Source organism: Meriones unguiculatus, chromosome 4 (assembly GCF_030254825.1).
Source record: "Meriones unguiculatus strain TT.TT164.6M chromosome 4, Bangor_MerUng_6.1, whole genome shotgun sequence".
NCBI classification, from domain to species: domain Eukaryota; kingdom Metazoa; phylum Chordata; class Mammalia; order Rodentia; family Muridae; genus Meriones; species Meriones unguiculatus.
In genome coordinates, this window is record NC_083352.1 from 90861736 (window position 1) to 90889668 (window position 27933).

General features: G+C 54.0%; 2 protein-coding genes across 10 annotated transcripts in view; one reads left to right on the top strand and one right to left on the bottom strand.

Moving 5' to 3' along the window:
* The window catches only part of Tpcn1 (two pore segment channel 1), a 53325-nt gene extending 47929 nt beyond the window's left edge, over positions 1-5396 (top strand). For all 4 annotated transcript variants that reach the window (XM_021633177.2, XM_060382499.1, XM_060382500.1 and 1 more), the window contains 5 exons: positions 555-623; positions 732-816; positions 1928-2067; positions 2225-2305; positions 3226-5396. In XM_021633177.2, coding sequence (XP_021488852.1) covers positions 555-623; positions 732-816; positions 1928-2067; positions 2225-2305; positions 3226-3342 — 492 coding nt within the window. In that variant the 3' untranslated portion in view covers positions 3343-5396. The remainder of the gene's footprint in view (positions 1-554; positions 624-731; positions 817-1927; positions 2068-2224; positions 2306-3225) is intronic.
* Positions 26-27701, bottom strand: Slc8b1 (solute carrier family 8 member B1). Of its 6 annotated transcripts, none has more exons than XM_060382502.1 (19): positions 27592-27701; positions 27136-27293; positions 26373-26491; positions 25557-25779; positions 19100-19252; positions 18966-19018; positions 18290-18348; positions 18072-18176; positions 17823-17990; positions 17122-17229; positions 14922-14981; positions 14628-14758; positions 13567-13708; positions 11700-11821; positions 9511-9664; positions 8814-8894; positions 8283-8350; positions 6240-6413; positions 26-250 (listed from the first exon to the last, which is right to left on the bottom strand). In XM_060382502.1, the coding sequence occupies exons 3-19, from the start codon at positions 26423-26425 to the stop codon at positions 56-58; spliced, it is 2049 nt and encodes a 682-aa protein (XP_060238485.1). In that variant the 5' UTR covers positions 26426-26491; positions 27136-27293; positions 27592-27701; the 3' UTR covers positions 26-55. The 6 variants fall into 6 exon arrangements, with proteins under 6 accessions (XP_060238485.1, XP_060238486.1, XP_060238487.1 ...); XM_060382503.1 differs by having other exon boundaries at positions 27136-27266; positions 27592-27676; XM_060382504.1 differs by adding an exon at positions 4282-4399 and having other exon boundaries at positions 27136-27656.
* Between the last annotated feature and the right edge of the window lie 232 nt (positions 27702-27933).

Sequence of the window (27933 nt, forward strand, 5' to 3'; positions counted from 1 at the left end):
TGTGCTGTCTCAGGGCTGGGGTACATTTCTCTTCCATGGGTGTAAGGGATCTTTATTATGCAGTGTGGGCAGCACCACTCCTCGGCTCCGTGCTCCTGGATGTCCTCCCTCCCTGCGCACTGTGACAGCCTCTGGGTGTCTGGCTGTTGATCAGCCATGTGCCAGGCCAGGCCCTAGGGGGTGGGCCCGTAGTCTCAGCTACTTGAGGAGGTTGAGGTAGGAGGATCACTGTAGTCCACAGACTCTGTCTCTAAATATAAAGAAGAGAGTATGGTGAGGGTGGCAGTGCTTTCCCTCCTGCCCCCCAAACTTCTTAAATTCTCAGACTATCAGTGCTGACTTGGCCTCCAGTCAGACATGCTGGAGAGGGCTGGGGGCTGCTGCCACAGAAAGGAGCGCTCAGATCCAGGGAACAAGAGTCCACCCTTCAGTGTCCCAGACGTACAGGGAGGGCCCGGATATCACTGAGTGTTGCTTGGCTTTGGGCCTGGGCTTGACGGACTAAGGAGACTGTGGCCAATGCTGCCCATGGGCTCACTCACTGTCTCCTCCAGGAAGGCATCACCTCACAGACCTCCCACTGGAGCCGCCTGTACTTCATGATCTTCTACATTGTGACCATGGTAGGTCCCCACCACAGCCCTCCTCAGTCCCTCTGGGCCGCAGGGTCAGAGAGGAAGGCTGTCATCTGACGGGGCCACGGCACCCACCCACTGCCTCTCCCTGGCCAGGTGGTGATGACTATTATCGTGGCCTTCATCTTGGAGGCCTTTGTCTTCCGCATGAACTACAGCCGCAAGAGCCAGGACTCGGAAGGTCTGTATGGGTGCCACTCCCTGGGTGCCGGCTGCCCATCGCCCATCTGCTACACTCTGCTGTCCCATTGGCCATCCCCATTTCCTGCTTGTGTCAACTACATCACCTCAGCTTTTGTGTTGTCTTGTCTATGTCTCGCTTGTGTCCATTGTTAAAACTCTAACAGCAGAAAAGTGCGAGTTCTAAATGTAAAACAGGTAGCCGCCATCATTTCATTCTGAGTGGAGAAGGCTGTGGGGGAAGCAGCCCTTTGTCCCCCTCCCAACCCTGGACAGACTCTGACCAGCACATACAGCCGAGAGCCAGAACAGTAGGCTATGTGCAGCCGTCAGCCAGCGCCACATTTTGCTTTAACACCACAGCTCCCGACTCCCAGTGTGCGCCTTCTGCTGCAGCCACGCTTCCCTGTAATAAACTCAGACAGCTCCCGATTCCCACATGGGAACTTCCCTGCAGAGCCAAACAGTGTTCCCTTCTGGCCCAGTGGCCTGCCTATGCTCACCTCTGCCTGCCTGTGCAGCCGCCTTCATTCTTAGCTCAGTGGCCGAGCTGTTTCCATACACAACATGTGCAAAGCCCAGGATTCCAACCCCGAACTGAAGATGGAAAAGGGAAAAGACGTGCCAGAGCTGTCCTTCCCGTTCCTTCTTGTTCTTAAACCGACATGGTATCTATTGGGCTAACTGATTTGACATACGCACACAGATGTGCACGGTTAGAGACAGTCTTGCCACATAAGTGCTCCTTTCTGTCACTACATCCCGAGTGCCACCTGATATTTTTCTCTCTTGGAGACTTTGTCTTCAAGCCCTGTGAGTTAAGTGCCCATGTAGCCCAAGGTGGCCTCAGACTTGCTAGGTGGCCAAGGCTGGCCCTCAGGTGGTCCATCTGCTCTCCACATGCAGACGCTGAGATTACCACTCCCTGCTCTCTCTGACGCCCTGTGCCCATGTAAACTGTTGACTAGACATACCTCCCTGACAGGGAGTGAGAGGGAGGGGAGGGAGGGAGCAGCTGTGGCTGGAACAGGGGCTGGGTGCTGCTGGGGAGGGAAGATCCGACCCCACGGTGGGGGAGAGCGGTCATGGGACCCGGCTCTCCACACCCTCAGTGGACAGCGGCATTGTCATCGAGAAGGAGATTTCTAAGGAGGAGCTCCTGGCCATCCTGGAGCTTTATAGGGAGGCGCGGGGAACCTCCTCTGACGTCACCCGGCTGCTGGACACCCTCTCTCAGATGGAGAAATACCAGGTAAGGGGCCGCAGGCCCTACCATCTCCAGCTGGTGGCACCCTTGCAGATGTCAGGGGCCTAGGAGTAGCCTCCATGGTGCAGCCATAGGGCCCTGCCTCAGATGAGTCCGTGCCACCGGCAGCCATGCATACCTCACAGCCTCCGTTCCTCCCCAGCAAAACTCCTTGGTGTTTCTGGGACGGAGATCAAGAACCAAAAGTGACCTGAGCTTGAAGATGTACCAGGAGGAAATCCAGGTAGAGACCGATGCTCCGGGAGGGGCCCTTCTGGTGGGGGGCTCGGGAAGGTTCCACGTCCTCTGTGGGACTCGGGACCAAGGTCCTTCGAAGTCTTGCTATTTCGATGCATTCCTGGATGACCACTCTCCCATCCAGTCCACTGCATGGCCGTGCTGTCCCCTGAGGGTGTCCAGTGCCCGCTGTGGTTCTTTTTGAATAACAGGAAGGAAGAGGCCTGCAGGCGGCTTTCCCCTCTTCCTGCCCCTGGTTGCCTGATGGGAATAGCCCTTGCTGAGCTCGGGGCAATGGGCATTTTGACTTGGAGGCTTTTTGTTTCAAGAAGGATAAAGTCAGTGTCCCTCCTTCCTGCCTGCCTTTCCTGCCACCATCTCCCAATCTTTCCATACTGGCAGCCATGTGGGTTGACGCCGTGCCCTTGCAGCAGAACCCAGAGGCGTGAGCCCTGCTCGGGCTCTTCTTCCCTTGGGGTCTCTAGGACTTCCTGTGCAGCAGTTTATCACAGGAAGTCGTGGCCAGCTTCCTTACTGATGCCACTGACCGCACCCCCAAGTGATGGAATAGTCTGTGCCTCGAAGAGCAGTGGGCCAACTGCCCAGGAGCACTCAAGGCGCCTGGAGGCCAGGCCACCCTGCCCAGCCACTCTGGCGTCAGTCTCCCCTCTGTTAATGAGGGACACAGACTATGGGGAATTCTTTAAGCTTTAAGGATCTGTTTCTTTAAATGTGGTGGAGCTGTTTAACCCTTGCTCTACCAGAGTGCCCCAGGCCCTAGAAGCGGTTGGTTCTGCCTCCGCTGCCCTCCCCCACCAACAGAGGTTCTTTGCTGCCCCTCATGGGCTGTGTGTCCCTCACAGTGAGTCTGAGGAGTGGGGCCCATGGCAGGCAAGCTGACCTCCGCAGTACCTGCTTCTTTTCTAGGAGTGGTATGAGGAGCACGCCCGGGAACAAGAGCAGCAGCAGCTCAAGGGCAGGGTGCCCGGCCCTGCCGCCCAGCAGCCCCCCGTCAGTCGCCAGCGCTCCCAGACTGTCACCTAGCCAGGTCTCATCAAGCCAGCTCTTCTATGCAATAACACCATAGTATTATGTACTAGATGTATGGAAACCATGTGTGTATGAAGACACACTCATATATATGCACATATTCACACACAGACAGAAGGAATAGCCAGGGCCGGTTTGAACCGCCTTGCTCTGTCTTCCTGAGCTCCTTCAGTTGGCTTGGGCTAGAGGACCAGGCCCGGCTGAGCCCTTCCTACCATGGAGAACTCCGGAAGCCCTGAAACAGGCTGTGCCGTCTTAGCTAGCGATGCCAGCTTTCTTCAGGGGGGTCACACAGGTGGGACCCTGACTGCCTCCCTGCTGCTGCCTCAGGCTTCGTCCTGCATCGTCCCCACTAGTCCTGGAGCTGCCACAGGTGCCCGTGTCTGGTATTAGGGAGAAAACCACTAGGGAGAAACCCCACAGCCTGCAGAATGTTATCTGTAGATGACCGAGTGCTAGGAGGTTCCCTTGAGGGATCAGTGCCTGTGACCCAGTGGGACATCTAGTCGGGTCTCTGCTGGACAGAGATGGTGCCAGGCAGCAGAGCACTCCACCCAGCCTTGTGGCTGAAATCCTCTAACAGCTTCCTAGGGAAGCTAGGCCCAGCAGGAGGAAGCCAACAGGACGCCACAGGAATTTGGCCAGTCCCTCCTGTAAGTCACCTGCTCAGCAGTTAATGTGAGCTGGTGCTGAAGGCAGTGCCCCTCCCAGCCCCCTTCTTCACAGTGCAGTAGATACTGGGGAGGGAGCCACAGCACAGAGAAGAGACCTTTACTGCCCGTCCTGGCAGTCCTTGGCCACCATCACATCCACACAGTGGGGAGCTGCTTTTCAAGAACTCTGGGGCACAGTGAGGACTGCCCTTTTCCCAAGGTTCTCATAAGCTAGCTGCGTGGGGGAGGAGGGTCAGGTGAGCATTCAGCCGCCTTCTACCTGCGCCTTGTGGGAGTTCTTTTGACATCTCAGCAAGGTGGTGGTTAGGCAGTGAGCGGTGCAAAGGCGGTAGAAGCAGGGATAGAGCTGTGGTTACTTCATCCCGCTGTTCTGTCCCCTGGGGGAAGAAGCACAGAGGCAGGCAGGGTTGGGGAGAGCTGGGGAAGCAGCTCCGTCTCTGTCCAGCACCCCTGCTAATCTGGCCTTTCATACCCGCCGTTTCTTGGGAGTCAGAGTGGGCAGGCATAGGTCCCCTCATGTTCTCCCAGCTGAAGAACATGAGGCCAAGCTGGAAAGCAGGCGTTTTCACTTTAAAGCACAGCCCCTGCGAAAGCCACTGGTTCCCACAGGGAGTCAGGACTGGCAGAGTCCCTTCCGGTTTGAAGGGCTCCCTGGGGCTCAGCCTGGACTAGGGGCCGCAGCCTCCTCCCAGAGAAGCTGCTTCCTTTGCACAGCTGGGTGCCTTAGTTTTTGTGTGTGAGTGGCATTTTGGAAGCAGAAAGAGGGAAGCCTCCAAAGAGGGCCTGGTCGTAGGCCCTTACTCTACCCCAGGAATTTCAAGTATCCCGCAGCCTCGGAGAGCAGAGCGGCAGGTGTACAGACTGGCCTGCCCGACGCAGAGGTACCAAAATCCTCTGGGTTAAGCACACACCAGCCAGATGCCAGAGGGAAATAGGGCTGGCAGACCAAACTGCAGCCTGTCGTGTGGACTGGGGTCACCTGTCCCCCTACAGGGTCACCCTGGGCACACCAAGCTGAGCCTCAGACCTTGCAGCCAAGCTGGGGGCAGACATAATTGCCCAGGCTGTGAACTGAGGGCCCTGGGATACCCCTTCCCTCAGTTCAGTTGAGTGGGGACGGGTGGCTCTGTGTCACAGCCTATGGAACCATGCTTCTCCTGACAGGGCAAAGGCACTGTGGGGACAGTGTCCAGCCCTTTCCTCCTTGCTTCCCCTCCCCCACCCCAGCCTTACTGCACACCATGCAGACAATCATTTTGTATGGGTCAGGAGCCACGTTGTCGTCGTCGTCAGAAGGTTTTATACAATGATTTGTTACCTAGGAACCCACTGTGCCCGGATTTCTGGTGTCAAATAAAGAGCCTCTGCTTTGTAGACACGGCTGCAGCCTTTGATTCCTGTCAGTGGGTGATCTGCTGCTGACCCCACCCAACCTTAGTCACCTGCTCAGGCAAAAACTGATGAGACCCGAGGGCCTCTTCTAGTACACTTGAAATAGCTCGTCTTTTATATTTTTTAGAAAAAAAAAAAAAAAAAAGTCAAATGTAGTTACAGCTGAAGGCAGTCAGGGAATGAGTAGCATTTTTAAAAGGCTGGTCACAGCCCTTGTAATGTCGGGAGGGGGGCACTCCCCCTGGCTCCCCTTGAGGTAGGCACAGGACCCAGGCTGGCTCCTGTTCTGTAGACTGGGGAGCCAGAGTTCTGAATTCACAGTTCGAGCAGAGTCTAGATCCAATGTGGCGGCCAGTCACTGGGCAGGGCAGGGCCCGGGTGGTTGGGGGCCACCCAGTCAGTATATGCACTACCGTTCACTTGACCTATTTCCTTTGGCCGTACTGACACGGAGGCCAAGAAACCAGTGTGGTTTCCAGGTGTTGAGTCTGTTCAGCCAGTGCTACTAGTGTGGGACTCGGCTGACACTGGACAGTGGGAGAGCCTACAAGGGAAGCCCAGGGCTGCCCAAAGCCCGGCAGTGATGGGGCTCACAGGATGCCCTCCCCAGAGCCTCTGTAGCCACTTAAACTCCTGCCGTTTCCACCTGATTGTCGCCAGCAAAGCCAGCCTCCAGATCCCCACGCTAAAGCTGTTGGGATCTTTGCTCTTGCAGTGATATGCCACCTTCTTGGAGCTCCAGATCACCCTCAGGAAGCTAGGGGGAAATCACGCCTAAACCACCAGGCCAAGCAGCTTCAGTCAGACCCTCTTCAAGTGAATCACCCCAAATTCCGTGAGCAGGACCACGACAAGGAAGCTGACGTAGAAGAGGAGCAGGCAGAAGCCGTACGCCTTGCTGAGTTGGAAACACTGAAGCGGGACAGAGACCAGGGAGAAGACCAGGCTGAGCCCTAGGGCGCTGGCCAGCACCCACACCAGTAGTCCATCTGGCTCCAGCTGTGGGGAGAACAGGAGAGGTGGTTCAGTATCCATCATGGGAGCCGCCTGGGCCATGGGCTCCGTGCAGGGGCCAATGTTTGGTCCTCGGCACACAGCTATGGGGTCTGCCATGTGGAATGGCAAGGCTCCGATGTGTAGTCAACAAACTTCCAGACTTCAAAAGCAGAGGGGACCTTATCTGCTAGCTTCCACTTGCACCTGCTTGGGCTTTTTTTCCTGGCCTCCTGTGCAGCCATGCACCCCACACCCTGAGTCTGGGGGTGCTGGGGTTCAAACCCAGGGCTTCATGCACGCTAGGCAAAAACACCCTGCTAACTGAGCCCACATTCTCAGTCACCCAATAAACCTTCTGGGCACTGGACCTTGTTCTGTAGCTCAGTCAGGCTTCAGACTTGGGGTAATCCTCCTGCCTCAGTGTCCCAAGTATTGGGATTATGAGCATGCACCAGGTCGGGTTCTGGCTGCATACTGCTACATGCTCACTGCTGTGTAGCTGAGGACACGTTCCTACATTAATACCCTGGAACGGCGGGACGCAGGAAGCAAGCATAGCGGGGTCTGAGGGGGCCTGGGGTGGGTATGACGGTTTTGGTAGGCAGGTCTCCCAGCTGTGTGGATGCTCCCATCCGTTTAGCTGTCTGTCAGGCTCTTTACCGCTGCTGGGCTCTGTGGAATGATACCACAGGTGGTCCTGGGTGCAATCCCGGCACTTAGGCTGGGTACACAGGGTTTGTGTGCTCTGTGCAGCAGCTTCCTGAAGACAGTCACAGAGGCATCCTGCCTAGACATCTCACCTGAGGAGGCCCACATGCCTACAGTGGTTGCCCAGCCCTGCTTTCTGCAGTTTCCAGCCTTTGAAGGGAGATTCTTAGGCAGAATCCCTTGTATAACATACATAGGCCCCACTGGGCATGGAAGCACACACCTTCCAGCCTAGCCCTCAGGGAGGCAGACGCAGGTGGGAATCTTGTTTACAATGCAGATTTTTGTCCTGAGAGTGTCTGCCTGGCAAACATGAAGCCCTGTGCTGCGCAAGCAGGGCATGCTGCCTCGAGCTCATCACTCAGGAGGAGGAGGCTGGAGGATTGAGAGTTCAAGGCCAGCCCGGGCTACCCGAGAGCCTGAATCAAAAAGAGGGAGGGTGGCCAGGGAGACAGCTCCGTGGGTAAAAACGCTTGCTGCACGAACATGAGGCTCTGGGTTTGGATCCCCTAACAAGCCTGCGACCCCAGCACTAGAGGGGTAGAGACAGGAGGATTGCTGCTGGGGAACTCCAGCGTCAGTGAACACCCTGTCTGGAGGGGCTGAGGAAGAGGGTCACAGGAGGTCACTCGATGTCTGCCTTCAGCTTCCATGCACAGGTCTGTGTAACTGCATACCATGCGTGCACACAGAGAGCAGATCCCAGGCCTAGAATTGCGGTGGTGCTGCGATGTATGACTGGCATGTGTGGGCCATAGATGTGACTCCCCAGCTGCCACAGATGGCAGATTCCCAGACTCCAGGAACCCGGGCTAGCCTGTATGTTTAAGATCCTTCTCTCAGCATGCTGGACCCCACGTTCCACCCCACCTCCCTGTAGACAGTACTGGGATCTGACTTCCAGCTTTGGCCCTCAGCCCACGAATGTTAATCCAGGAAGTCAGGATGTGTCATCACTCCACTCCAACGACAAAGCTCAGAGATGCCCCACTCCACACACAGCAAAAGATTTCAGACCAAAGCCCCAGGCCACCTCCTGCCCATTCCACGCAGGCTGTGCCTTAAAAACTCTGCTTGCAAGGAAACTCCTTTCAACCCCTATGCAAAAGATTTTTCAAGGTATTCTGTAATCACACTAGCCATCCCTCAAGATGGCTGGCTCACCTTGACCTCCGCAGCATGGTTCCGGGCGATCTGCAGCAGGCAGCCCAACCCTACACCCACCAGGATGTCTGCAGCCGGTTCAGGAAGCTTTACTGGAGCCCAAGCCGAGCCTGGCAGCCCTACCTCAGTGGTTCACACACACCATGGTGCTAAGGTCTCTAATAAAATGGGTGCCAAGAGCCCAGTTTGCCCTCAGCCTGTGAGTCAAGCAGGGTGTCCGAAACACCTGATACTTGTGCGCACTCAGCAGACTGGGAAACTGGAGCTAAGTCACCACACCCCTGTGCCACACAGAAGCTGCGGGTGGGGCAGGTGAAGGGGCAGGGCCCCCTCTGGATCAGTCCAGGTTGCTTCCTTCGTACTAACCTGAGGGTTAGGTTGTCACAAGAGTCCTACAAGGCTGGAATCTCAAGTCCCCCATCCACAAATGCAAAAGGGCCCCGGCCAGTCCCATGGGTGGGATCGAGTCTGCCTGTGACTCTCAGAGTGGGGACACCACGCTGAGGTTCAGAGAAGCCCCACAAAGGATACTGAAAATGATGCCACCAAAACAGGCGGAGAATGCCATCCGAGGGTAGCCTTGGCGGGCCAGTGTGAAATCTGAGAACACATCTGCACAGAGAGAATGATGGGCTGTGAGGGGCAGGCTCCTGTCTATGCAGCTAGTGAGTCAACAAACACCGGGGAAGGCCCTCTGCGGGAGACAGAATCCTCCAATTCCCTTTGCCACTCTTTGTCACCGGGAGCCCCCTTAGGGGTGTAGCATGGTACCCCACAAGGTCTCACAGGACTTCACGTGCTTTAGGTAAAAGAGCCGAGCTGAAGACAGCTAGGTTCTGGACTCCCAGCTCACACTGGAATGTCCCTGTTCAGTGTGTAACCTTCAGTGTCTACCTGGCCGCTGTGGCTACATAGGTGGCATAGGCGTGTGGACGTGACAGCCGGTGTATCACACCCCCACGCATACATTGAACTCAGTTGGCTGAAATGGGTTTCATGCCCTGCCTGACCTCCGGAATGCTGCAGAGCATTCACACATCAAGGCGGGAAGGCCTCTGTAGGATATTCCCACCCAGGGGTGGTTTAGTGACAGTTCCCCCACCCCATTTCAGCCACTTAAAAATGACCCTGGGCACCCACTGCCACAGAGGAGACACACCCTGGATGTCCTTTCTTAGATAGGACTGTGGCTAAGGAAGGAAAGAGCCACCCTCGAGCCCCAGGTCACCTCCAATGCTGTTCCCCCAGGCCAGGAGGGTGAGCCCTAGGACAGTGTTGCTCAGGCGGAAGACCACGCCCAGGGACCTCAAGATGTTCACCACCTCAGTGGCAGCAGCGTTGATCCACAGGGCACTGGTCAGGAAGCCCAGAAAAGCGAAGAGCTGCGGAGAGAATGGAGATGCAGACAGGGGCCCAGCCGGTCCCCAGCAGGTCACAGCCTCAGTTCTTAAATGTAAACCAGGTAGCAGGCACCTGCAACTCGAGGTGTGACCCAGTGGCAGGGTATTTGCCCGACAGTACTCAAGCCTTATGAGCTTCAGTGACTTCATTCGTGCATGTTAGTAAAGGGACAGCTTTCCGGAAGTCAGTTCTCTCTCTCCATTGGGTGGTTTCTGGGGGCAAAGACTTTTTGGCAAGTGCCAAACATCTTGCCAGCCTTAATTTTTCGCCTATTAGTAACTATTTAAAAGTGAAAAACTTGAGTCAGGTGGTTGTGTTAATTGCAGTGTTTGGGAGGCGGGGACAAGTGAGTATCTGTGAGTTCAAGGACAGCCAGGGCTACTTAGTGAGACAGTGTCTCAGAAAAAAAAAAAAAAAAAAAAAGTTTTCAAGTGAAAAATTTGTTCATGCCTTGAATCCTGGCACTCAAGAGGCAGAAGAAGCATGTGGATCTCTGTAAGACTGAGTTTGAGGCCAGCCTGGTCTACATAGTGAAACCCTGTCTTAAAAATCGAAAACCTTGGGGCTGTGGACACAGCTCAGTTGGTGAAGTGCTGGCCTAGCAGGTGAAAAGCCCCAGGTCTGATTCCCAGCACCACCTGTTATCAGCACTTGGGAAATGGAGGCAGGAGGATCAGAAGTCCTGCCTATGTAGCAAGCTTGAGGCTAGCCTGGGCTACAAAAGACCATTTCTCAAAACAGTGAAAAAAGTGAGTTTAAAGTTTTGGAGGAAACAAACTGCTGGGCAAAACACCTGACCATTACACAGAGACCTGGAGGCCGGGAAGAACGGGAACAGAAAGAAATGCAGCTGCTCTCTCGGGCAACAGCCGCAAGTTCCTCAGAAAGCAAAACACACTGTCACCGCAACCCCACGACCCACTCCCCAGGAGAGTACACAATGAAATAAAAACATCTGCACCAGGCTTTTAACCAAATACTTACAAGGTTTTTCTAGTTAGTATTTGAAAGTGAAAATGTTAAACATGTATTATTATATTCCTAATAGCTGAATAGCCAAAGCAAGAGGGCGTGCTGTCACTGAAAAATGGCTACAGTGATGGTGGGAAGGAGAAAGCCACCTTCTACAGGTTGTCTCTGACCTCCACAACTACACCATGGCTCCTGCACACACGCACACACGCACACACGCACACACACACGCACAGGCACACACACACAAATGTAACAAAACAAAACAATTTTTTAAGGAAATACAGAAATGGGGGAAGAAAGCTCCAGAAGAGGCAAATCTAGAGAGCCCTGCCGGGGCCGGTGAGGCAGCTGCTCCTGGCCTACACAGTTCTAAGGAGGTCACATGTCTGGCCGCTGACTGGTGGTGGTCGCACAGCTCTGAATGTGACACACCCGTTAGCACTGGCCTCGTGTGCCTGAGCCCCGAGTTCTGTCCTCAGCACCACGAAACACAACCAAAACCGATACGGGGGCACATACCTGATCCCAGCACTGGGAACTGGAGGCAGGGGGTGGCTCATGAGTCCAAGGTTATTCTGGGTTACAAAAGGCTTTGTGCCAAAACAACAACAACAACAAAATAGGGGCTGGAGGAGTTTGCTATGCCGCTAAGAAAGTACACAATGAACGAGGATCTGGGTCAGTTCCCCACCCACACTGGGTGGCCCATAACACGGGTAACTCCTGTTCCAGGGGATCCAGCGCCCTCTGCTGGTCTCTTAGGGTACTAGGTATGCACATGGTACACAGATACACATGGAAGCAACTCATACACAGAAAATAAATAAACCTAAAAACCCCGAAAATAATGGAACAAAAATAAGAAACAAAGCATAAAAGATTGACAAGTATGCGAGTAATATCTCAATAAAATAAGCCAATAAGAAGAAGCCAGAACAGGCAAATGGCTTGGGACTCGGCTCCCCTGTAGGGTAGACTTTGCCATTCACCAAACCACGCCAAAAACCACACCCAGGCCGCCCATCGGCCTCCGGTTCTTACCCAGTGCAGTCTAGGAGGTTCTCTGTTAGACGTGGCGAAGAAGGTCACTGAAGCCAGGGCTGTGCCCACGATCACCACCACAGCCCAGACGGGAAGGAGGCCTTCGATCTCATAGAGGCCATCTGTGGGGCAAGAAAGCAAGCTGGGATCCCCCAGCCTTGGCTCCCCACTCTCTCCCGCCATCCCCCACAGTGACACAGGGGCATTGAGTAAGTGCAGAAGTTCAAGGCCAGCCTCAGCTACACAGAGAGTTCAAGGTTGTCTGGGATACATGAAACAGCGCCTCAAGATGCCAGAAAGGGGGTGTGGGGAGCAAGCATGTTGAGGAAGCAGCCTAGCCTGCAGGAAGCCTAAGTTTCTTCTCCACTGTCACACAACCGGAAATTATGGTGCAGGCCTATAATCTTAGCACAAGAGAGGTGGAGGCAGAAAGAGTGGGCAGTTCATGGTCATCCTCTGCTAGGTAGTGAGTTCAAGGCCAGCCTCAGCTACATACTGAAACTTAAATTAAAAAAAAAAAAAATGAGAACTGGGGCTGAAGCACAGGCATATTCACATTTAGCTGTGTGAGGCCCTGGGTTCCACCCCAGAAAAACGCCTCAGTGACAACAAAGTAGGCCGAAGGCTTGCCCTGGCAGGAGGCAGGCACAGATACTGCAAGGGACCAGGCTCCCAGGCAACCCCATCTCCCTTCCTCTTCCCCCTCCCCTGCATCCTTCCATAAAGTGGGCACACACTCACACATTCTGGGTTCACCCTGGCCTGAAAATCACGTGATGCTCACCCATGCCTTTGCCCTGGTGGAGGGGAGAGTCCCCAGGAGACAGGGAAATGAGCAGTGTGAGTTACCTCAGAACACAAGAAAAAACAGGACTAAGACTAGAAAGTGCCTGGGGAGTCTGTGTGGTCCTCAGCTGGAATGAGGCAGAGATGAAACTGCCATTCTGGGAATGATGGGGAAAGCCAGTGTGGAGGGGGCCCAAGAGTCACGCTGAGGGCAACGGGCGACCCTTGGACCATACCTGCAGCTTAAACCCATCTGGAGAGCAATCTCTGGGCTCTGGCCACGTTTTCCTTCAGGACCCTTGCCTAGACTGCAAGATGATAAAGCTGGATTTGGTGTGAAGTCTCCCATCCTGTAATTTTTTTTTTAAGACAGGGTCTCACTGTATAGCCCTGGCTGTCCTGGAACTCATTATGTAGACCAGGCTGGCCTCAAATTTAGAGATCTGCCTGCCTCTGCGTCCCAAGTGCTAGGGTTGATTGAAAGAGTTTGCTACAATGCCCAGCCTTGTTCTGTAATTTTTAAATTTTTTTTCAATGTTTATTTTTATGTATGGTGGTATTTTGCTTGCATGTATGTCTGTATGAAGGTGTCAGAGCCTGGGAACTGGAGCAATAGGCAGGCGTGAGCTTCCCTGTACGTTCTGGGGAAGAGTAGCCAGTGCTCTTAATTACTGAGCCACCTCTCCAGCCACTTTTTAGGTTTCCCTGTGTAGCCTTGGCTGTCCTAGATTCACTTTGTAGATCAGGCTGGCCTTGAACTCACAGAGATCCGCCTGCCTCTGCCTCCCGGACTGCTGGAATTACAGATATGTACCACCGTGCCCAGTTTTTTCCTTTATTTTTTAAAGAACTGAACATGAAACCAAGCACCTCAGCTGCTAGGCAAGTCCTCCACCTGGCCCCACCCAAACCCCAGCTCTCCTCACTCTTTGACAGGCGGAGGGCTGGATTCGGCCCTTTTACAGCTCCACCTGCAGGGGGAAGGGCTGGACCACTGATAGGGAAGTGCCTTGGATAAGCATGCCCTGGATGGATTCCGGAAGTAGGAAGCAGAGGAAGGCGGTGGGGGAAGGGTACTCACAGACACCTGACTGAAGGGTCAGGACCAGGACCAGGGGGCTGATGACCAGATGCAGACAGTTGAGTGGCCGCTTCCAATTCCGATCCTCCTTGTCAGGGTCCACGACCGGTACTGTGAGCAGCAGCAAAAACTCCACAGGCAACTGGGGGAGTGGGAGGAGTCAGTGAGGAGTGGGTGGAGTCACTGGGGAATGGGAGGAGTCACGGGTGAGTGGGCGGGGTCAATGGGGAGTGGGCCGGTGTCAGCTGGAGGCGGCGGGTGGGGAGCTTGGTGGGGTGTTCAGCAGAAGCTCTCCAACTCTGGAGAGCTCTGGTACCGCAGAGCACCCACAACCAGGCCCAGCTCCACGCCTACACCTACACACACACACACACACACACACACACACACACACACACACGCTGTCCCGTCTCTGCTTCTACCTCCTCAGTGCCAAGAACTGAGGCATGCCTGCCACACCTCATTTACACACTGTAGGGACTGGACCCAGGCCCTCACTGTGTCAGGCAAGCGCTCCACTAACAAGCTATGTCCCCAGCCCCACAATCCCCATTTTCTACTGAAGGGAACTGTGGCTCCAGGCCTATAAACATAGTTCATTCTCTATTCCTCAAATAAGGAGACCTAAAATCTACCCAGGCCACTATAAATGGGTTTCCCTGTCCAGGGCAGACACTTTTCTTCCTCTATAGAGGGTAGACAGCCCTGGGTCAGGTCACCGTTAAGCTACCATGGAGGAAGTTAGAAGAGCAGAAGTTAAGAGTCTGGAATATGGTTTCCCCACTGAAGCCCAAGATGGCCATTAAAAGGGCATTTCAGTGGACTCCAGCTGAAAGGTCACAGTGGCCAGGCGCGGTGGCACACACCTTTAACCTCAAGACTCAGACAGAGGCAAGTGGATCTCTGGGAGTTCAAGGTCAGCTGGGTCTACACAGCGAGTTCCAGGACAGCCAGGACTACACAGTAAGACCTGTCTCAAAAACAAAGCAAAATAAAATAAAGGCCCACACTGTATTACAGTCACAGGCTGGGAACCTGGATCCTGAGTCCCCGATTCTTACCTTGACCACCTTCAGGAGTCTGAAGGCCATTGTCTGGGTCCTCCACTTCCTGTAGTCCAAGGGATTCAGGGCTTGGATGAAGATCTGGGCAGTGGTCTCCTGACCCAGCAACAGAGGCCGGTATTCATCTCCTGTGTGACCAGGTAGGGCAGGTGTGGCTGAGAGGCTCACCCAGGAGGCCTTTTCTCCTTGCCTCCCCTGCCCTCCCAGCCCAGCAGAGGTCCCCTGAGCCCCAGCTGAGCCCAGGGAAGGCTGGTCCCCTGGTGTGCTTAATCCCACGGGCCCAGGCCTCACCGTAGTCATAGCTGTTGGTGTTGGAAGATACCCGGTCCTCCTCTGAATCAGACAGTATCTCTGTGGGAGACAGGAGCAGGGCGGGCATGGTCAACATGCCCTATGACATCCCAGAACCCTCTAGAACCATGCTGGGTCAGGGGGTCACCTCTGGGACAGGGCCGGGTTAACATGCCAGTGTCCAGGCCTTCCCTCCTCCTTCCATCCCTCCCTCTTTATCCTCCTCCTTCCTTGGCAGGATTTCACACAGCCCAGGCTGACCCTGAACTTCCAGCCTTCATTCCCCCCAGTGCTGGGATAATAGGCGTGCACCTCCTTGCCCACTTTCTACAGCACGGGCAATGGAACCCAGGACCCTGTCCAGGCCAGACATACGCTCTGTCGAGTCCCTCACTTTAGCTCTCTCAGCAATGGCTACACACACTGCGGGACCATGACATGTCAGGCTGTGGCAATGTGCCGTTCAGTACGGAGCAGGCAGGTTAGTGCCTGGTGGCTACACTGCCTTTCTCTCTCTCTTTTTTTTTTTTTTCTTGCTGTGTATTCCAGGCTGTCCTGGAAGTTAAATATGTATAATATATATCACACGTTTTTAATTATATAGGGGCATGCACTCATGTCCTAGAGCACCCATGTAGAGGTCAGAAGACAATTAACAGGAGTTGGTTTTCTTCATCCCATGTGAGGACCCAGGGATCGCACTCAGGTCGGCAGGCTTGGTGGCGAGCACCTTGACTGGCTGAGCCATCTTGTCGGCCCTAGCCTGGAACTTCTGATTGTCCTGCTGCTGCCTCCCACGTGCTGGGTTACAGGGCTCTGCCAGCACACCCACCACATAACTCCGATGCTTTCTGTTTTGTCTAGAACGTTCCTCTAAAGTTCAGGCTCTCATTGGGCCTGGAACTTGGGAAGAGAAGCCTCAGGGGAGAGTGCCTCCTCTCCTCCCCCACTAGACTGGGGCAGGTACAATCTTCTTTCTGCCCCTCTGTGACCTCAGCCTCTCTCAGAATCATTTGTCTCTTCCCAGACTCAGCAGAGGGACAGGCTCTGAATTCTATCCAACAGCTTGCTTAGAATTCTAAGCTTGCTTAGGAGGGGAAATCCCAGCAGGCTTCCTGTAGGAGGACCCTCAGCCCCTGCTCTATGCCAGAAATGCGACAGTGCTGTCCTCTGCAGGCTCACAGCTAACACAGACGGGTTTTATGCAGCTGGGTACCAGAATGGTTTGTGTGTTCCTGGGTGTGGCCTTCAGGGTCTAAGTTTGCACCTGTGGCTGAAGTACTGGTTCTGCCCTGCTCCAGCTCCTTGGCTCTGGGAGGATTTGATTTCTCTCAGAGTCTGAGGCTGTGAAGTAGAAGTGTCTCCAAGGGGATGAAACCAAGTAGCATGCCTGGCACCTGAATCCTGTGTGCTGCTTGTGTCTGCGTGTAGTGTGGGCATTTGTGAGTGCATCTGTTTGCGTGCGTGCGTGCTCCCTGGGGGCCTGTGCGTGCTGGGGATTTTTGTGTGTTCTGAATGCCCTACGTACATGTGTGCATGTGTCATCGTGGGTGCGGTGCACTTGTGCGTACGGGTATCTGTGCTCTGTACATGCGCCTACAGGGTCGGTGCATATAGACTCTTCCCAAGGACAGAGGAGCACTCCACTAATATAGAGATGCCAACAATGGTAGTGGAGACCTGTGTGTTAGGATTTTGGAACCAAACCTGCTTCTGGGTTGCCTAGTAACCTATGATGTCATTGTGTCGCCCGCCAGGTGGCCACACCGGGAAGGCGAGGTTACCTTGCCCCTTAAAGGGGCAACCTCTAGGTCTTTTCTCTCTTGGCCTCTCTTGGTCTCTCCTCTTTTGCTACTCTTTTCTTTCTCTGTCGGGGCACCCCTCCTCTGTCTTTTCCCCCATCATGTGCTGTTCTCCCTTCTGTCCCTCTCTTCATATCCATCTAATAAACCTCTTTCATATAAAAGCTCTATTGTGAGCATCATGATTTAATTCGTACTCCTTACACTGTGACCCTGGAGGAGAAGGTTCTACGCCTTGCTGGCACAAACCAGGGGATGGTTGTGGCCCGGGCAGGGTGGAAATTGCATGGAGAAAAGATGGCCAGGCAGAGAACAGACTGGCCTTGGGGGACATGACAAGGTAGCAAGGAAGGACAGAGGGGCCCGGTCCCCGCCTTCCCCTCGTGGCGGTTCCTTACCTGGTGTCTCGGGCATGGAGTGGGCCAGAGAGCTGCTCCGCTGCCTCCGGTAGACCCAAGTGCACAGGATGACTATGGCCACATAGAATACGTAGAGGCCCAGGTAACCTGCGGGCAGAGGGACAGACCATCCCCAGGTGGCATCCAGGCTGCAGGTGGCTAGCACGCTCACTGGTAGGCAAGCGCCGTCTCTGTGGCTGTACCTTTAGCTTACTATTCTAGGTCCACCTTTCATGCCTGTATACCTTGGAACCCCTCCATCAGAGAAGGAAGCATGGGTGGACAGTCACCGTTAAACCACCATGGAGGAAGTTAGAATCTGGGATATGGTCTCCAATATCTCCCCACTGGGCTACCCTCTCTGGCCTATTCTCCTGTATGGCTAGAATGCATGCCGGATGGCTCCAGCTTGCCAGGCTCCCATTTACCTACCCCTGCCTTCTTGCCAGGGAAATGGGGGAGTCCATGGGCTGTGTGTCCCTTCCTGGCTTCCCTGACCCTCCTACCGGCCTCTCTTAATCAGAACTGACCAGTTTTGCTGTGAGGCCCCTGAGGTCACGCTCACATCTGAACGGGTTCCGCCCCCTCCCTTTGTTTATCACTTGCTGGCTTCAGTAGTGTTTGTCACTTTGAATCAAATCAACCTCTCTGTCCTCAGACATTTCCAGAGACTCTGTCCTGGACTGCCCCCGACTGCTCACCCAGTGCCCACGCCAGCGTGATCCTGCCGAGATAGAGTGCAGTGAAGGTCAGGAACACAGCCACCATGTAAAAAGCGATGTCCCGGAGGAAGGGCCTGGAGGCGGCCGTGAAGGGGTGTAGGATGGTGATGCCCCCAGCTACCACAGTGGTGACAAGCACCCCCGCGCCTGAAAGACAGCAGGCCAGAGCTCAGGAGCCTGCACCCAGGGCATGCCCGCACCTCCATAGCCCAGGGAGGCTGTGCTCACCAAACAGAGCCCCGATGGCCAGGCCGGCAGTACGAGGGTCTGAGAAAGCCACCAGCGCACTGAAGATATCAGGGGCACCGTTCCCAAAGGCCAGGAAGGTGACACCATGAGAGAGTAGGTCAAGGGGGTTCCATGCAGACCACTTCCTGGCACCATCTCCGCCACCCCGAGTCCCTGCTTCCCACAACCTCGGCTCCAAAGAGCTGGATCAAAGGATACTGCCACGTTGTGGGTGAGCTTGAGGCTGGTGGAGATGGCTGACAGGTTAGGGCAGAAGCTAGAGGAGGAAGAGCCAACTGTCAGGGTCTGCAGGGAGGTGAGTCGGGCAGTAAAGCGCCTGCCTTGTAACATGAGGACCTGAGTTCAATCCCTGGGACCCATGCGAAAAAGATGGACACGGTGGCATTGTCTTTGTAACCCCTACTGCTGAGGACGCCAGCCAGTCTATCTCAATCAGTAAGCCCAGGCTAGTGAGACAGTCTGTCTCAAAAAACAGAATGCGTAGTGTCCTTAAGAATAACACTGGAAGCTGGGATGTGGTGGCGCGCACCTTTAATGCCAGCACTCAGGAGGCAGAGGCAGAGGCAGGCGGGGCCAGCCTGGTCTACAAATCGAGTTCCAGGCCAGCCAGGGCTACACAGAAATATCCTGTCTCAAAAAACAAAAACAAACAAACAAACAAACAAAAAAGCAACACCTGAGATTGACCTTTGGTGTCCATAAGCCCGTGCACACACATGCGTGAGGACCTTTCGCCAAACATGGCCAACAATGAGCATGCTCACAGTGACCGGCCCCTGCCCCATCATTTCCCAAAACCAGGTCACTGGATTTCAGCTCCCAGGACTGCATTTTCCCATCTGTAAGCTGTATACGATCCCAGGCTATACTCACAACTTGGCTGCGGTGACTCCCAGGATCAGAAAGAGGTAAAGCAGCCAGAAAACCTGGTGGGGACCAGAAAAAAGGACAGCTAGATCCCTCCAGAGACATATGCCCCTTGCCAGGTCCCCAGGGCACAAACTCACATAGAGGGTGATGGCTAGAGGGAGGAGGTTGGGGGGAAAGTGGCAGAAGAGGCCCTCGAGGTAATCCAGGTAGCCTCCATCACTGTGGCAGTCGGGATTCATCCTGACGAAGTTGCAGCGGTCAGAAATGTTCAGGCCACACACAGCTCGACACTGCGCAAAGGGAAGGCAGGGGATAAGGGTAACAGAGACACCAAGGGAGACCAGATTGTTTTTTTTCTATTTTTTGTTGTTCTTGTTTGTTTGGTTTGGTTTTTTGAAACAGGGTTTCTCTGTGTAGCATGGCTGTCCTGGAATTCGCACTGTAGACCAGGCTGGCCTGGAACTCACAGTGATCCACCTGCCTCTGCCTCCCTGAGTGCTGGGATTAAAGGAGTGTGCCACCACCCCCACCCTGCTGGGAGACCAGATTAGACCCATCTCAGCACTTGAGCATGACCTCCCTTCAGCCTGTCCCCTATAATCCAAAGGTATCCACTGGACGTTTTTGTTTAAAATAAATAAATAAGCAAACCTATGGGCCAGCAAGATGTCTCAGTGGATAAAGCTGCTTGCTGAGCACCAAGCCTGATGGCCTGAATTTGATCACTAGGTCCCAAGTGGTGAAAATGAGTCTGTAAGTTGTCCTCTGACCTCCACATTCATGCTCCCCCATTATATTAAAAAAAATATATATATATATTATATATATATATTTATATATATATATAATATATATATATATTTTTTTTAAAAAAAAAGAAACAAACAAACAAAAAACAGATAAATAGTGAGGGCACTGGTGATACACATCTGTAATCCCAGCACTCAGGAGGCAGAGGCAGGTGGACGGCTATGAGTTTGTGGCCAGCCTGGTCTACAGAGTGAGTTCAGGATAGCCAGAGTTACACAGAGAAACTGTCTCAAAATACCAAAAACAAAACAAACAGATAAATAAATGTAATAAATTCAACTTAGCACAGTAATTCATGAATACGTGTTTGTTTCAAAACAAAATAATACGGTCTGGAGAGATGGCTCAGTGATTCAGAACATGTACTGCTCTTGCAGAGGACTCACATCAGGTTCTCAGCACCTAATCTGGTGACAGATTTGATGCCTCTGGCCTGGCAGGGCACCCGTGTCATGTGCACACACTGAAACACAGGCACATAATTAAAAATAATAAAAAAAATATATGCTTAAAATTATACATACACATACATACATACATGCATACATACATGCATGCATACATACATGTATATATGACTAGATCTCCTGTTCCCACACACAAACACAAACACATACACACAGACATTATGACTAGATCTCCTGTTTCCTGTTGCCAGTTTCAAGCAAACACATCCCTATGGAGACTTTCCCTCTCCTTTATGTTAGTCAAGGTCCTATCACTCAGCTGGTTTCCAAAACTCAGGACACCCTGGGTCTCGTTTCTGCAATTTGCTTTCTCTATAATCAACGTCACATACGAGCAACATCAATAAAGATGAAACATGGAGAGTGAGCTGAGTGCACCAGGCACAGTGCTGGCTTTAAACACACATGGGTCCTGTGTGGCTGCAACAAAGTCAGGTCCTTGGTAAGGAAACTAAGATATCGAAGGATCCACATGGAGCAGAGTCTGCTGGGACCAGGACAGACAGACAGACAGACTCTCTGTAGCTCCCCCTAACCTTCCCCTCTTTGACGCCTTTAATGCCAGAACTTGGGAGGCAGAGGCAAGCAGATCTCTGAATCAGAGGCCAACCTGGTCTACAGAGTAGTTCCAGGACAGGCAGGGCTACACAGGGAAAACCTGTCTCAAAAAACCAAAAATAAAGAAATAAGGTCAGAGACTATGTGTTCCTGGCTGTCCTGGAATTCACTAAGTAGGCCAAGCTGGCCTTAAATTAACAGAGATCCTCCTGCCTCTGCTTCCCAAGTGCTGGCATTCTAGTGGCACATGTGGGATTCCAGGGCCAGGCAAAGCACTGTTCACTTCTCTGTCCCTTACCTCACTGTCATCTTTCCGAGGACAATAGCATTCCCAAGCCCTCTAAGACACTAAGAGTCCCCCCAGGGAGTGACTCACATGACCCACAGTGGACTTCCTCACATCTGACTCCCAGCACGGGTCAGAGTATTTTGTCAGGGAAAGGCCCTAGAAGTGAAAGTGCTGAGTTGTGTGTGTGTGTGTGTGTTTCAGGCTGGGCTGACATGAGAGGGACTGCAATCTCAACAGTTCGAGTGTTACAGAGGTCAGAGGTCGGTGCGTGGGATGGCATTATCGGAGCAGGGAGGATAGGAAAGGACACAGCCAGAGAGCAGGGCTGGTGCCCCAGGAGCCCCAGCCCAGGGGAGGGAATCAGGAGTGGACAAGCACCTCTGTCTCCAGTGGGGATGCTGGGAGAATTTGGGGAGGGAGAGTCTTAGTGTCACATAGGCTAGCCTAGAACACACTATGTGCTAGGGATGACCTTGCATTTCTGATCCTCCTGCCTCTACCTCCCTAGACTTGGAATTCCAGGCATGTACCACTGTAGTTTATGCAATGCTGGGGGAGGGAACCCAGGGCCTTGTGCACCCGTGACGGCACTCTGCAAACGCATTCTACGAGCAGTTCATAGTCTGAAAGTGCCCCACTGTAGGCTCACAGACTTGGTCACACCCCACACCCAGCACATTAGCATCGGGTCTGCCATGCTGAGGAGAGGGGCATTGCCCTCTTGGACACAAAAGGCCTGGGAAACAGCTCGATGGATTTTACTCCCAAGAGTGAGAAACTGAGGCTCGGAGAGAAGGGACACCCTGCCCCTGCAACCATACAGCCAGCTATTGTTAGATATGTTTTACCCAGCTCTGCCTGACAGCAGCCGGCTACCGACTCTGCACAGTGACACCTCTTGTTCGGTCTCTCATTTCTGCTCCCTCATCCCCATCCTTAGGGTCAGCCTGGAAGGATACACACACACGGACACACACACTCACATGCTTGCACACGCGCACACACACAACATGACGTGGGGAGACATACATTCTCATTGTCTCAGTGACAACAGGATGAGTCAGCGAGTCAAGTCTTCTGATGGTGGCCTCCTGCCACATGACCTCTCTGAGGAATATCCCTCCCTCCCCAAAGCCCAGACTCTCCCAGCCTGCTCTGAGTCTGCAGCACAGGGTGGCACCCTGCTGGGTCTGGCCTAGGGGACAGGCCACCTCCCCACAGCCCTCTCTTTTCTAAGGCTCCACTTCCGCCCAGGAGAACTCAAAGGACGCTGGGCTCAGGGGTCATGTACCGGCAGCCAATTCCATGCCTGGGAGCCACACAGATTACAGAAATACTAATCCCATGTGGCCGCTTGGCATTCTGGGAAGTCACATGCCTTCCGAAGGACATCCAAGTTCTAAAGCAAAAACAACCTCCTGCCCCGCAGAACCTACTAGGCCAGACAAGAGGCAAACCGGATGTGGCCTGGGACCACAGCACCTCCCTCTAGCCTGCAGGGCTATTGTGAAGGACAGCAAAAGCTGGGTGGTAAGGAGCCCCTGAGTACCCAGCTGTGTGACCTCTGCTAAGCATCGTGCTGTCTCTGAACTCTGGTTTCCTCACTCAAAGTGCTCTGGCCACTGTTACGTTGGTGTCATTTGTGCCTACATGCTTCCTACCCTCCCTCTGCAGTCCAGAGCCCTCTTGATTCCAGAAAGAGGCCAATCAAAGAACTGGGAAGGCAAGACCCTTCAAACCCCTTACACTCAGTGAACAGCAGCCAAGGCCCCATGCTTTCGTGTGCTGAGCACACTAACACACACACACACATACACATCAGTGAAAAAGAAGCTATTGCAATGGTTTGAAATTCCTGAAATAGAGACATCATGCCTAGCCACCTGCTTCTGATAGGGTCTCCCTCTTTTCTTCCTCTTGCACAGTATTCCAGCCAAAGTTTGTGGGAAAAAACCTCAGGCGGCAGAGGCAGGCAGATCTTTGAGTTCGAGGCCAGCCTGGTCTACATAGCAAGTTCCAGGACAGTCAGGGCTACACAGAGAAACCCTGTCTTGAAAACCCAGGAAGAAAGAGAAGAACAAGAAAACCCCACCTCTCGGAGACCTTCTCTGATGGCCTAAGGCAAAGCAGCTGGCCTCCCCGGCTCTCAGCACACCCACGCTCTTTTGTACTTTATGTTATTCTACAGTTTATTTCTTGGCCTGTTTCCAGAGCAGTGGAAGCCACAGGGGAGGCAGGGGATAGCTCCATAAGTTCTCTGCCCAATTCTTGTACACTGTAGGGGCGCAATAAACATTGGGTACCCTGCTAGACATGGTGGCACAAACACTTTAGTCCCAGTACTCAGGAGGCAAAGTTCCAGGCCAGTTTGTGGGCATACTGAGACCCTGTGTAATACACACACACACACACACACACACACACACACACACACACCAGCTACCAGCCTGGCAGCTAATGTCTGTAATCCTGGTAGTCAGGAAGCTGAGACAAGAGCATTAAGACATTAAACTGAGTTTCTGAGGTTAAGGCCAAGCTGGGCAGCCTGGGCTACGGTATGTAAGTTCCTGTGTTAAAAAAAGCAAGAAAGGAGGGAGGGAGAGATGGAAGGAGAGAACAGAGGCTGCAGAAGAGCATACACTGAGTTTGGTGGCCCTCAGGGTCCTGGCCCAGGGTGAAGCCTCCAGGGCGGAGGCTATTGATGGAGTCTGGCCTGGGAGACGATGCCATGGAGAGGAAGGTTTGGTTTGTCACAAGGGAGCCACGGCGCCACTTCACTCATAGCCTTGACCCTCAGAGTAACAGAGAAGCAGCCAGTTTTATAAGCCCAGGAACTGCAAACCACCCACCCGGCTGTAAAACAAGTTTAATTGGCCCATTGCATCCTCAGAGGGTGGGGTGAGGAGGGCACCACTGCCCTTAAACCTGGTGTGGGCGACAAGACTCTCAGTGCTGGTGGCTCAAGTGTGTGATTTCTGACACAGAAAACATAGGTGCCAGGGCACGGCACAGTGGGAAGAAATCCTTACCTAGCATGCTGGTGAGGCCCTAGGTTCAACCCACAGATCCAGGCATGGTAGCACACACCTGGAACCCCAGATCTCAGGCGGTGAAGGCCTGGGGACCAGTTCAAAGTTATTCTCTGCTATGTACTGAGTTTGAGCCAGCCTGGGAAACGTGAAACCCTGTCTGATGAAGAGAAAGGGCTGGCTGGTCAGAGCTGTTCGTCCTGCAAGCATGAGGCCTGGAGTCTGGATGCCTCCAGAAACCATGTCAGTGCTGGGTAGGCGTGAAACCACCTGTAATTCCAGCCTTAGGAGGAAGAGGGGACCCCGAAACAAGCTGGCTAGCCAGACAAGCCTTACCGGTGAGCTCTGGGTTTGGCTGAGAGAGCCTGTCTCAGTGAGTACAATGGAAGACGGAGCCATCCTGATGTCCACCTCAGGCTTCCACATGCTCAAGCACGTGAGCTCACAGGCACCCACATGCAAGCTTCCACTCACATACATATGTACATATATACACAATACACACCACCAAAAAAAAGAAAGTACAGGTAGGGTGTCCAGGTGTCCCCGAGCAGCCCCTGCCTTGCCATCCACTGTGGTCTCTACTCCCCAGCCCTGCAGCTGTCTGTCTGCCTCTGCCTAGCCCTGGTACCCATCACTCCTCCCCCAGAGATCTCTAATCAAATCTCTGCCCAAGTCCTTGACACTAGGACCCCCTAGGATGTCACGGTGACATCCTTCCTCACCCAGGTCTGCTGGCCACGCGCTCCTGTGTCTCCAGCGCTACTCCCAGCCCCACCACCACCACCCACGTTCCCGGGTTCCCATCCCGGAGGCTTTGGAAGCTCTGCATCCCCACACGGGGCTCTGAGCAACCACCCTCTTCCTGCTGCCCTCTCCCCCCTCAAGCCAGCCTCCTGGGGGCAGCCAGGGAGAGTCCATCAATCGGATTTTGATATCTCCCTGCTTAAACCCCTCTTCTGGCTCCCAACTGTCACCTCCCAGCCTCAGCCCACGGGGCCCTCCACACGCTGATAACCTACACGCTGACCAGCCCTTCCGGCCTCCTTGCTATTGGGGAGCACACTAAGACTGGACCTGCCTCGGGGCCTCTGCACCTCTGCACCTGAGCCTTTCCCCTAGGCGTGTGTCTGTGAAGGTGGCTTCCTCCTTTCCTTCGAAGACTGGCTCCAAGGTGACGTGTTCACACAAGCTTGTCGCAGACGGCCAACCCAAAGCGGCTGCCAGCACTCACATCCGCCCCACACGGAGTTACCGTCCACACAGCTCACTGCTCTCGGAAATCTCAGGCTTTTATCTATCTGCCCGGCCGGCTGACCTCCTGTAGATCCCAGTCTCCAGCTCTGTCAGTGCTGACACACAGCACTTGTGTAATAATTAGCTGGCCATAGGCCAGGGACACCCCACCCAACCCACCTGGCCACCCTGCCCGGGTACTCACATCTGCCATGGCGGTCTGGCGGACACTTCCAGCCGAAAACTGGATGTGCTTGTGGGCTTCTTTGGCTGGGCCTCTGGCCCCAGATGCCATCTCCAGCATGAGAGGCACACATAGGAAGCCAGGTGCCCCTTGCAGATCCAGCCATCTGCCTGCCATTGGCCCCCCGGGGCCTGACCAGCGCTCTCTGTTCACTTCAGTTCCGAAGGGCTGACCACTCCAGTGCCTGCAGGGTGGGGTATGGAGGGACATTATCACCGCAGGCCCCAGGAGGAGGAGCCCAAGTCCCTCTCTGCCCATATCAAGGCCCCATACCCAAGCCCCATTCCCTCAGCCCTCCTGGGCCTGCATCACCTGCTTCTTGCTCTGGAGCCCAGGTGTCCTTTCTTCCCCTTCCCTTCCCCACCCTAGGTGTCTCCCTGAGACCAGCCCCTCACCAGGACCTCAGGCCTGCAAGAGGCTTAGGAAGCCAGCCAGCCAGCTGAACGAGATCAGTATGAGGAGTATGCAGTCCCAAGAACAAGGAACCCAGACTTCTGGTTTGTTCCCCCCCCCCCTTTTTTTTTTTTTTTTGTTGTTTTTTTTTGGGGGGTGGGGCACTAGATGGACCCAAGCACTCTCCCACTGGGCCATAATCTCCTGCCTTGGTGACTTTTCAGTTTAGTTTTTTATTTTCGTTTGTTTGTTTGAGACAGGCTAGCCTGGGATTCACTCAGTAGCCCAGGCTGCCCTTGAGCAGGTGACAATCTTCTTGGTTCTGTATTGGAAGTGCTGGGATTACAGATTTGAACTGCAGTCCGCTTCTAGTCCTCTCCCTACCTTCTATTTTGAGGCAGGATCTCCTGAATTTGCCGGGCTGACCTTGAACTCATCTATCTTTTGCCTCCGCCTCCTCAGTAGCTGAGATTTCAGATCTGCACCAGCCACTGGGTCCTAGCCTGAGAGTACAGACTTCTGAGGCGGATTGGCTGTGAGCACCAGGCCAAGACCCAGAGAGCTCAGTGCATCACAACCCACTGCTGTATCCTTCCATGGCTTGCAATGCGCCCAGCACACTACAACCGGGGAGCTCATTTGATCCCCACATGAGGAAACTGAGGCACAGTGAGGTGAGGCGAGGTGACATCACTCCCATTCCTCACTGTCAGCTGAAGTGACACACCACATTGACCTCAAAGATAAAAAGTTCACCAGGCCACGTGGAGTCATGTGGCAAGGAAGAGAGCCACAAAACCAACAGCTCTTGGATGGGGAAATTGAGGCCCAAGAGGGAAGCGAATTGCTCAAAGCCACCTAAAACTGCCCAGGACCGGCCAAGGCGGGTGGGGCTGCAGTATAACCCACTTCCCTCCAGCCAAGGGTAAAGAGCTTCATTTGTCTCTTCAGGCAGAAAACTGGCTCCAAGTCTTAGGCAAGATGCCTCACATGTTCTGTGAGTTTTATTTTTGCAACGAGGGAGGCAAAGGCCACCAGATTTTTTTTTTTTTTTGAGGGGGTGTGATTCTCTCAAACAAGCATTTCTCAATTCTCCCCACCCCAGGGACGAGGGACGAGGACAAGTGGAATCCAGCCGCTTCCTCACCTGTTGAAAGGAAACTCGAGTCTCTTCCCTCCTTGCTCTGGCTACTCCACTAGGCACGGACAGGGAGTGGAAAAACACACCGCCTTTCAGTTCGGTCTCCGCGTTCTCTAAGGGGGCAGCCTGCGGGAAGTCTGGGCAGACGGCCTCTGAGTCCGCATCTGTGAAATGGACTCGAGCGCTGACCCAAGGGGCAGGCAAACGGCAAACACCGCGTCCCCAACACAAGCCTTCTCTCCACCGGCCGCCGGGTTCTTTTACTCATTTCCAAATAAGCACTTATAGAGCGCCTCCGGCATGCGGACACCTGTGTGCAGCGCTGGGGAGGTGGGCAGACTGGACAGCGAGGGATGGGGATGGAAACCGTGCGGCGCTTTCTGATTTGGGGCCCCCGTTGGGACCCGGGTTGAGAAGCTGAAGTTGGGGCGACGGGTGCACGGGCTGCGGAGCTCTTCTTACCTTGGGCGGGGCCTGGATTCTGCGAGCTCGGAGCCTCGGTCTAGCCGGATGGCCAGCGCCACGACCTTCCGCCCCTAAGAGCCCCGGCCCGGGTCACGCCCACACAAGCCCGTCCCGCCTACTTCCCCGCCGGGCCACGCCCCTGTCCTACTTTCCCCACCTAGGACACTCCCTATAAGGCTCGCCCTGCCCCAGTTCTTAAAGACACAGGCTCCCAGTGGGTGAGCTGTCTCTGTCCGTCTTCCCCAGATCTCCACCTCACTTTCTGTACCCAGCTTGTCACTTCTGTTTTCCCGCAGAAGCTGGGGTGAAAGCACGTGGTTAATAGGTATCAGGAGGCCC